Here is an 11,046-nt window from a genome sequence, read left to right as displayed (position 1 = left end):
CACACACACACACACACACAGTGTATATGTGTGCATATACATGTTATACATTTAAAATGATCCATTTGCAACTGTAGTTAAATACTTTTTACAGTTTTTCCTGTAGCAAACATATTAAACAGTGTTTACCATGAACCAATCAGGAGTCAGGAATAAAAAAATCTGATTGGTCGATGTTTGTGTTCAGGTACACCCAAGGTGACAAGTGCCCAGCAGAATATGTTGGGAGGAGAGCAAACTTTCCCAAATCTTTTTTTTTTTTTAAACAGCTGAATCTAACAAATGTATATATGTAATAGTAACTTTTTCCTTCCATAATATGGGGCAACTTGTTACTATAATGAAGTTAGATGAGCTCTCCTCAAGCTGTATTACTTTAAGTCATCACCCAAAGACCTATGGAATTTGGTTTAAGGTACAAGTTGAAAATAAAAGTCACACATAAATATATGGAAACAGAGAAAAAAGGTGGTATTAGTGCTCTGTTCATTATTATATATTTTACCCCTGCATGGTGTTCCAATGGAATAGGATTTTGTCATTCCAATACTGTTTCATTTAAATGGGATGTGAACCCCAAACTACCTTACAGACCATCTCACTATCTATTTATTATTATATTATTACAATGTCTGGACTCAGATATAACAGATAGATTTATAAATGGGATTGATTTACTAAAAACTATAGAAAATGTTCACTTATCAATGTGAAAGTTTACAATGTGAAAACACCTTCCAAAAGTATCTTTTTTTTTTTTTTTGTAAAAAAATGAAGATGTGTTCACTAATCAAGTGCAAGGGGGATTAAAAAAAGGAGGACACAACCCCCCCCCCCCCCCCCCCCCCCCCACGAGGAAACAAATACCATTTTATGTATGGGATTGGACGATTGCAGAGAACACAGCTTCAGCTTATTCTCTTTTCTTGTGACCAGTCTCCTTTCCCCTTAGTAAATCCTTCCCATTGTGGAGTTGCACTATTTAGAATGACTTTACTCAGCATGTAACAAAATGAGGACACAGAGACTGCAGATCCATTAGTCTTATGTTTTATTATTATGGAAGAGGGGGTATGCAGATACGTAGGGGTGATGTGAAATACCATTTTTATTTTCAGTTTACAAGCATTTGTTTTTTTTTTTTCTTCCACTTACACAGGGACAAACAGATCCGAATCTTCAGTGACACAAATGAGGCAAGTGCTGGATGGAGACATCGATTAAATAGTGAGGCCAATTCAACTAAAGAGGCGGTACAGAATGGGGTGATCTACTAGATACAATGTGCAGTACACGGAGAACAGGCTGCAGAGGAGGCGGGTTGGGAACAGCCTCACAGTTCACTACAAAGTAAAGGAGGGGTTCCCATACTTTCTGCACTACTTCCTAGTGAACTGCTCAGGTATGGCTGCCTCCATGTCAGTGTGGGTACCAGCATCCTCGGCAGCAGGGAAGATGCCTTATTTTTGAGGGGATGGGGGCTGGGGGGAGGGGGAGGAGGTGGTAACAAAATTCAGTGCGACATATGCATCCATTTTGCAGGAAGTCTCTAGTGTAATTTTCTTTGTAATAGATCTTTGTGGTGGGAAGGGTGCAGTGGCTTGTTCTGCAAACCCCCAAGTCTCATATCATGAATTTGGTTTCTCCAGAAAAAAAGGGGAGGGGCTTGGGTTAGGTGATATTAATTCGAAACAATATAATTAACTAAAAATAAAGTGGGTCCTAGAAACGGACCTAATATTTACACATTCCAGCTGCCACACGCAGCAAGAGGATACAAGTCCCATAGAAGGTACCTTGGGAGACAAAGCACTGTGTACAGGTTCTGATGCAGATGGGTTGGTTGGGGTTCCTTCCATCTATATACACTTAGGTGTGATGGTGGAGCTTTGGGTTAAAAGTAAAATGTAGAAGTGGTCCATGGAAGGACTTATTCCAATACTGTCTGTAGAAACCACAGTCCACATCCCACATCCCAGGTTCAGACAGAGAATAAATAAATCACTTTGTGAGTGTCCAGGCACAAGTTAAATGACACTGAGGGGTCTGTCCCTCCATCAGACTCCAACTATTGCCTCCAGTTCTTTGTCGACACCATCTGACACCTCTAAAGGGCGCTCCTTCCCATGTACATGCTGTAGGGTTTCCATGACTGGTGTGCTTGGCCCTTATCTCACAAGACCTGGAACCTCCAGGATGCCTGATCTTTGTAGTCCAGACAGTCAGTGGAGTTAAAGTTAAGTTTCCAGGAGGAGGCGGCTGTCTGGTCCTTGTAGTCCAGGCAGTCAGAGGAATTGAATGGTAGTCCTGTGCTGGCATAGCCCTGGTGATGGTGGTGGTGATGGTGGTGGCTGGAGGACTGGCCCAGGTGATGGTGATGATGGTGGTGGCTGGACATGGAGGATGGGGCCATAGGACTAAGCTGGTGGGGGTGGTGGTGAGAGTGCATCGGTGCCAGGTAGGAACTACAATCCACTCCTCCAAAGTAGGAGGAAGATGGGGCAGGGTAGCCCTGGGTATACCCTGCAGCTTGACTGTAGGACATAGGATAGGAAGCCGCAGAAGAAGAGCCGGAGCGCTGCATGCAGGAGGCGCTTCCGGTTCCTAGTGGGTCGGGCGCGGAGCCAGGGGCGGGCCAGTGCCTGGGGAGATAGAGGCGGGGCTCCAGATGGAGGAGGCTATGGGAGTACTTCCATTCAGTGCTGCTCCTAGGCTGGGGTTCCCGGAGGAGTTGGAGCTGGAAGATGAGGAGGAGGAGGAAGAGCCGGAACTGGACACTGCGGGAGGGGTGAACTGACCACTGCTCTCCGATCCTGAGCTTTCCCGGGCGGGGCTGCACTTCTTCTTGGCCGGCCGGCTCTTGGCCCCCGCGCTGCTGTTCTGCTGTTGCTGCTGTTGCCGGCACTTGGCTCGGCGGTTCTTAAACCAGACCTGGGATGTACAGAGGAACGAGAACTTAGTTAATGGACTATTATAAATACTAGAACCTACACAGAGGAGTAATAGGAGTGTTATAAGCCACAAAAATATTACTCAATATGGAAATATTAATCTTCACTGTCAGTGTGTGCAGATCTAGTCCCAGGTTATAAAGAAGCCTAGAAGTTGGGGGACTAATGCTCCTTACAAGAAACCTACTACAAGAAAGCAGACTGACTACAATGAATAATAAGATTAGAACACATAAGAATATTACTCATGATGGGAACATTAATCATCACTGTCTGTGTGTGCGGAATTATTTCCAGGTTATAAAGATTCATAGAAGTTGGGGAACTAATGCTCCTTACAAGAAACATACACACCACATAACAGAATGTTACTATAAGGAATATTATAAACGAGGGAAATAACACAGGAATATTACTCAGTTGGGAACATTAATAAATCCTCACTGTCATTGCCAGTGTTCCTAGGCTATAAAGATTCCTGGAAGTTGGGGGGGGGGGGGGGGGCGCTAGCAAGAAACATAAAAACACCACAACACAATATTACTACAGGAAGCTTACACAACAGATAAAATAATAGAAGTAAAGCCCACACGAGTACTCATAATGGAAACTTTAATCCTCACTGCCATTGTGTACATTGGTCTATTCCTGGGTTATAAAGATTCCTGGAAGTTGGAGAGCTAACACTCCTTATAAGAAACATAACATCACAGAGCAGAATATACCTAAACATGTAATAATATAAAACAGGGGAATAAGATTATAATACACATATTACTCAAATTATAAATCTATTCTTATGTTATAAATATTCCTGGACGTTGGGGGCCAACACTCCTCACAGGAAACATAAAAACAAGAAATATATTATAAAACAGAGAGATAATGAGATTATAATACACATATTACTCGAAGGAAGCATTAATCCTCACTGCCAGTGTGTACAGGTCTATACCTATGTAATAAAGTTCTTGGAAAGAACAAAAACTTCCTGCAGGAACGAAAAACAAACAAAAAACACATACAATGTCGCTAAAGGAAAGATATCCAGAGGAATAATAACCATATTTTAAACACACAGGAATATTAATACTAGGGACATTGCTGACACATTTGGTTTGCACTTTGCACTTGGAAGTGCAGTTGCTGTAGATCTGAGGGGGACATGCAAGGAAAATAAAAAACAGCATTTTTGCTTGTACATGATTGGATGATAAAATCAGCAGAGCTTCCCCTCATTTCAGATCTACCCTTCAGATCTAAAGCGACTGCACTTCCAAGTGCACTTGCAGTGCAAAGTGGATTTGCCTTTAGTAAATCAACCCGTATGTACAATTCCTTCTTTATAAAGTTTGTCGGTGTTTAACAGAACTGGGAGCGCTAGAAATAGTAAGATCAACTCCTAACAGGATACTACAAGGAGCATTCTAAACAGTGGGATAGGCTTCATGACATTATATAACTGTTATTATTATTAATAATAATAATAATAATAATAATAATAATAATAATCTAATAAATGTAATACTGGAATAGAGAAATAAAGAATTGTAGTGATCAGCTTCTGTATAACCAGGAAGATTTACATTACAAAGAATAAGAATTATCACCCATAATGCAGGTGCTGGTACAGTGATCACCCAACATAGGAGGATTATTACTCACTGACAATACCTGCACTGATCCATCTTGAAAGTTTATACGGACTAATCAAAATGAACTAAGAGTTTAATTATAACTGCACTAGACATATCCTCTCTAAAGCCTACACTTTCACCAGCAATCCATTAGTCAGAGTAGCAATAATGTAACTAAGGATCTGTTTAGGGAGTTAAACGGCTATAGGAGGTTCAACACATATACTTTAATCAAAAGAAGTTGGAAATCAGGGGTAAAAGTATTTCTAACCAATAGATACAAGATCCAGGAGTCCACACATACATACACACATACACACGTGCATTATCATCACACGACTTACAATTAAAATAAACATTTTAAAGCAAAATCTACAATTTACTTATCGTATGTCAGGTTCCCATCACCATAAAGAGACCTTAAAAGAGAACTCTATAAAGCACTAATATTTAACCTGATCACCCGAATGCAACATGAGTGTGTGAACGTGTGTATCGTGTTCATACACTACATTTCTCTGTACATTTTCCTTTTCACAAGGGAAATTGCGATAAGTAATTAGAAGAAAACAAGAGGGAGTCGTCTCTGCATTGAGGACCAGGCTTAGCATAATGGCCAGAAAATGTAAGAAGTCGTTATAACATTGCCATGGTAAGGTACATTTTGCTTGTTTACATGCATCATGTATGGAAAGCGAGTGTCCAAATTTTTAAATCTCTTAGAAACAATATTTCCTTTGCAGATGATCCACCAACATTACGCCTTACAAGCATAAGTATAAGGGATTCAAATGTGAGAAGTAGGAGCTGTGCCACCCCAATCCTCCCCAGATCACAGCTGGCAGTGGTGGGGCTGGGCACACTCTCTATGGGACCCCAGGCACTCCCAGGTATCTTAAGGCTGGATGGGCAGACAACCAAAATTGTCCTGTGTGTCTGTTAGGAGATCCTCTAGTTTGCAGACAATCATTCCCTCCAGGTTAGGAAATCCAATTATAGATCATATTTCCAGATACACAGTCCAGCCATTAACATTCTAGAAATATTTAATATACTCAATTCCTAAATAAGTGAAATTCAAACGCCAAGTCCCCATATCCCACTTAATAAGTAGTTTATCATCCGATGTGTATGCACTATCTAGAAAGAAAAAAAACACTACACACCCATACTTAGAAAGACAAACTTTAGTGAGAAAACATGGAGAGCCAAGCAGATGGGTAATAAAGAATGAAGCGTCCAACACCATCCGGACGGTGGAGTGGGAACTGAATAATTTACTCTTTGATGACAGGGTTTGAGGTCTATAAGAAGTTCAAACATACACATGTGCAACCTGATCGACCATTGCATCAAAAACCATTATATCATTATATTTTGTCCACATATGGACAGTTCAGGCTTTTACAGAAGGTTGTTAAACCACAAAAAAAGTATAGATTGGGACTTGTATCTCCAATAAATTCTCAGGGACCAATCTCAATCTCTAGCCTGGCCCGTTGAGTAAGCTCCATTAACTATGCTGCACTAAGGTCTCAGCTACACTTAACTTCCTGCAGGGGGCGCCACATTCATGTTGATCTAGTTCAGTTCTAGATCTAAGCAACTTCGTTTTTGCATCTAGACCTCATGTGCTCTGCCAGCGTACCATCTACTTGTTGGCACTTGTGTGGTGCCAGGCCATGTTTTAGGACACCCTGATAAAGAGGCCCCAAATCTACACACCCTTCTGGTGTGCTTCACTATCCCACAGACTTTTTGGAGCCAATCTTAGCCACACCTACAGAAACCAAATGGCACCCACAGCAGACACGAACATTAATGGGATGGCTCTGGATGCCTTCCACCCAATGTCCTCTATGCAGATAGACCAGAGCCATAATCTATAGTGCAGGGTACCCATCCCTGTTCTTCCATAGTAGACATATCATACATTCACTTTAAGACCACACGGGAAGTTCACCCTTCCTCCAAATAAATTCTCTTGTGGTGGATGATCACCTAGTCAGCACATTAAAAAAAAATCCAAAAAGTTGTAGAAGAGGCCTTAGTAGTAAAATGAGAATGGAAATTGTGGAGAGTATTCAGAGTATGGGCAGGATGAACTGGAATACGCCCGGGTCGGATGAACGCACCTGAACGCGAGACTCCGGTAGGTTGATCTTCAGGGCCACCTCCTCCCGCATGAAGATGTCCGGGTATCTGGTCTTGGCAAACAGCGCCTCCAGTATGTCCAACTGGGAGCGTGTGAAGGTGGTGCGCTCCCGGCGCTGCTTCCGAGGGGTGGCTGTGGGGGGACACAGGGGACAGATATCAGTCACTGCACCCCAAATTTTAATACACCTTACAATCTAGAGCAGGGTTTCTCAACCACCCAACCCGCACCTCGGGGGAGACCTCTACATCTTTTATAAAAAAATAAATCAGAAGTTTAGCAAGTGATAATTCATATTTAAATGCATATCCTCATCTCCAGATATTTATATTTTTTCCGAAATAATCTATGACGATTTTAAACAAGTAGGTGTGCTGGTAATAAATAAAACCACACCGAGGGGTACTTGGCTGACAATGTTTTTGCAAAATTATTCAGAGAATGAGAAAGTTGAGAAACCCTGATCTGGAATTAATACAGACATAAAATGTAACATGCTAAATACAACATATATAAAAACATACAAAAATAAAATGTATATTTATACTAAAAGACATGAAATATATTTTACTGTTGTAATTTAATTTAATAATATATAAACACAATTCAAATTACTTTGGATTTTAAATTAAGGATGTTGCAGTCTTAGCTTCCCCTCATTTATTTGTCATCACTTAACATTATGTGGATTCTTAATATTAGTAATGTGTTGCTTTATAACCAAATGAAATATACAGAGTACACGTACATAATGTACATAGGGAAGACCAGACTTTTGATCTGATGCAACAACATGAACAGTTTATATCATTTTTAAATAAAAAAAAGTCAGACAAAAAAACAAAACAAAAAAAAAACAACTTTTAAATACATCCCAAATATTTTTTCTCTTAAAAATGGAGTCAGACATGAAGCTGCTAAATATATCTCCAGTCCTGATATGTATTAAGGAAACTAACTACATAAAATTAATCCTAAGTATCTTTTTTTTTCTTAAGCAAGGAGTCATACATGAATCTGAATTAACTACATAAAATATATCCTAAATATTTTTTTTCTTCAATAAAGGAGCCAGGCCTGAAACTTAAATACATAAAATATACGCCCCAGATTGTGTCTGTACTACAAAGAGCAATATATTATTATACAGCGATACAGACATATATATTGCAGAAGTGTCAAAAATTGACAAGACTCCTCAGCGATTTAAATCGACACAATCCCAGGATATGGATTCATCAGAAGATTTTAATCGGCTGGAAGGAATCGAGTACGTTGCTGTGTTTTTTAATTTCTTCAAGAATAGGTGAAAGTTTTTCGATTGTCTGAATAGTGAAATCATGACAATAAATCAGAGAACTGTAATGTGGGGACAATGCGATCTTTGCAGAGAAAAGATACTTTACTGAAGTCATGATGGGAAGTATTGGATCTCAGGCCTTCTGGATAGTAACCCCTCTGTATTGATTTGGAAATAGAAGTCCTCTTCCGCCAACATATAGAAGACTTCAACCGCACAGCGACAAATGACAAACGAATTAATATGCGACACATGGCGCTTGCCGAGCTGACCATCATGAAAGTCGCTTTAATTAATCGGCCACCAATTGAGAGTCGCTTTACTAATCCGGCCACCAATTTAGATCCCTAAAATAATACAGTCTTGTCTGTTTAGTTCTACATACAATACAAGTACATTATAAAGTTTGCGATAATTAAACGCGGCGCTATTCTGCGTTTGTTGACACTCCATAACTTATAATAAAAGTTTGAAAAGTGTAAAGATGGCCGTATACAGGGATCCGGCTGTATGGAGGCCCTTCCCCCTGCTAGTAGATTTCCTCAGTCAGGTGACATGGAAGGGAATTCTATCCATGACTTCATATTTCCCATTAGGACCCGACTATAGCATCAGGGTGTTCTATTGGTTACTAGATTTACAATATTTAACAATTAACTCAACACTTCAAAAAGTATCACAACTACAATATTAGGGCTATTCGTTGTCACGGCCTGCACACATTTATTTAGGACATCGGATAATTTATTCACTCAGCAATCAATTTATTTTTCCTAATAAACTATTTCTATGATCTGGGATGCTTCAGTTTTATTATTTTTCTATGACCTGCATTTCTGACTTTTATAGACTGAAAAGCAATTATATTTATCTGCCTAATTATAATACTGTGCAGGGATTCTATTCTGTAGTATTGCACAGATTAAATATTCACATTAAAAAAGTGCGAGCTTTAAACATTAGCAACAAATTAATTTTCTACAAACACTGTTTGTATAAAATAAAGGGAACAGTAGGAATTGTAATATAATATAATAATAATAATAATAATAATAATAATAATAATAATAATAATAATACTAATAATAATAGTGGATTACTTATTGAAAAATAAGTCCCATGCTGTGTACAAATATCCCATAACAAAATTAAAGTTGTAGAAGAAATGCCTAATATTTACAGTGAAATAAAATGCCACCATAGAGCAGGACTGGGGCCTGGAGGGGTTCTTACCTGGATACCCCACAGATGGGTGCAGCAGATCCATCGCGGATCCCGTGAGCCCCAATCCATTCATGGTATAGGGGGGCTGTTTGAGGTATGACATCATGCTAACAGCTGGGCGAGAGTCCCGATTAATCCACACACTCAGTTTGCTTTCCTTGTTTTGTCTTCACCCAGATAAAACTCCTTTTCTTTTTTGTTCTTCTTGTCCACCAAGTATATCTTTCTAAAACTGATACAAAAAAAGCGAATTAATTGCAGCAGGATTAAGAAAATAAAAGCCCCGTCCCCAACATCCTAGGCGGTGCTACAGCACTGATCCCCCCTGAACCCAGCCAGTGCTACAGCATGATCCCCCCCTGAACCCAGCCAGTGCTACAGCATGATCCCCCCCTGAACCCAGCCAGTGCTACAGCACTGATCCCCCCCCTAACCCAGCCAGTGCTACAGCACTGATCCCCCCTGAATCCAGCCAGTGCTACAGCACTGATCCCCCCTGAATCCAGCCAGTGCTACAGCACTGATCCCCCCTGAATCCAGCCAGTGTCTCACTTTTAGGACCATTAAGTCCAGAATCTACTTTTCATTGGCAGTCTAGAGAAGTAAAACTACATTTATTGTAATATTTTTAATTTAGTACTAACTACAAGAAATTAGACTACCATATTTGTTTGTTTTGTTTTTTTGTTTTTTGCTGAAAAAGAAAAACAGCAAAAAAATAAATAAAACCCCACAAAAAAAAATCAAATAAAAAAAAAAGAAATTAAGAATTAAAAACTCTCCCCCAACCTCAGATATGTAATAATATTTATGTGTAGTTTCCTGATGCACCTTCTCCTGGTCTGACAGCTCTCCGGCCTGGGTCCTCCTACACACTACACTTGTTTTTGTTTATGTTTTTTGTTTTGTTTTTTTAATTTCCCCAAATCAACAAATCTGTGGACTGAATCCCCCCGATCGCGGCCACAATCACACCACTTTACACACATTCAGGAGATCCGAGCAGCTGGAATTTGTTTTCAATGTAAACTTTTTTTTGCAGATGGCCCCCATTGATAGGCTAATGCCCCCTCCAGCAAGCGCTAATGAATGGAGATCGCACACAAACAGGCCATTTACATAACTTATTCCAGCCAGGTGGATGATGGGCTGTGGACATACACAGATCCACTACCCCCCCCCCCCCCCACACACACACACACACACATACCGATCACGATCTATACAATAGTCCACCATCTCCTCCAACCTGGAACATTACGATCCTTTCTGTTTAGAAAGTTTTTTGGCAAGAGAACCTTCCCTGTTGTATAATCCCGATGAGGAAGAGAAGGAGGAGGGGTGGAGGGGAGGAAGACTCAAAACAAACAGGAGATCAGTTCAGGTGAGACGATCCCTCTCTATGGAAGTTTATGGGGTACCATGGCAGGGGAGTAAAGTGGGATCTACTCTCCCCCATCGGGGTCACTTCTACCCCCAATGGGGGCCACCTCCCCCCCCCCCAGATGGGGCGATCGCAGTTCTGTAAAAGATCTCAATGTACAGTGCCTGCTCCCCCTCCCCATCCCAATAATAAACTTAGTTCCTATAAAGAGCAGCCGGCTGTCAGTCCAGGCAGAGGGTATAAATCAAGTGATTACCTTGTCGGAAGAGTAGTTGTCGTACGCCGGGCGCTTTAGGTGATTGGAAATGTGGACTGATGAAGATTGATCACCCTCCTCTTGCCCTACCCCTTGTAAGTGAGCAAGGGGCGGCCGGATAGCCGTGCGCCTTCACCAA

The 11,046-nt window shown here is 40.6% G+C and overlaps 1 protein-coding gene across 1 annotated transcript; it reads right to left on the bottom strand.

Annotated features, from left to right (window-relative positions):
• Window positions 1-1,067: 1,067 nt before the first annotated feature.
• OTX1 (orthodenticle homeobox 1) lies at window positions 1,068-11,046 on the bottom strand. Its single transcript, XM_073628183.1, is given in 5 exon segments — window positions 1,068-2,637; window positions 2,640-2,931; window positions 6,724-6,875; window positions 9,277-9,499; window positions 10,908-11,046. Coding segments are annotated over 4 exon segments (1,005 nt in total). The 5' UTR covers window positions 9,374-9,499; window positions 10,908-11,046; the 3' UTR covers window positions 1,068-2,173.

This window comes from Aquarana catesbeiana, linkage group LG04, assembly GCF_042186555.1.
Source record: "Aquarana catesbeiana isolate 2022-GZ linkage group LG04, ASM4218655v1, whole genome shotgun sequence".
NCBI lineage: Eukaryota > Metazoa > Chordata > Amphibia > Anura > Ranidae > Aquarana > Aquarana catesbeiana.
This window is presented reverse-complemented; position numbering and strand designations above follow the sequence as displayed.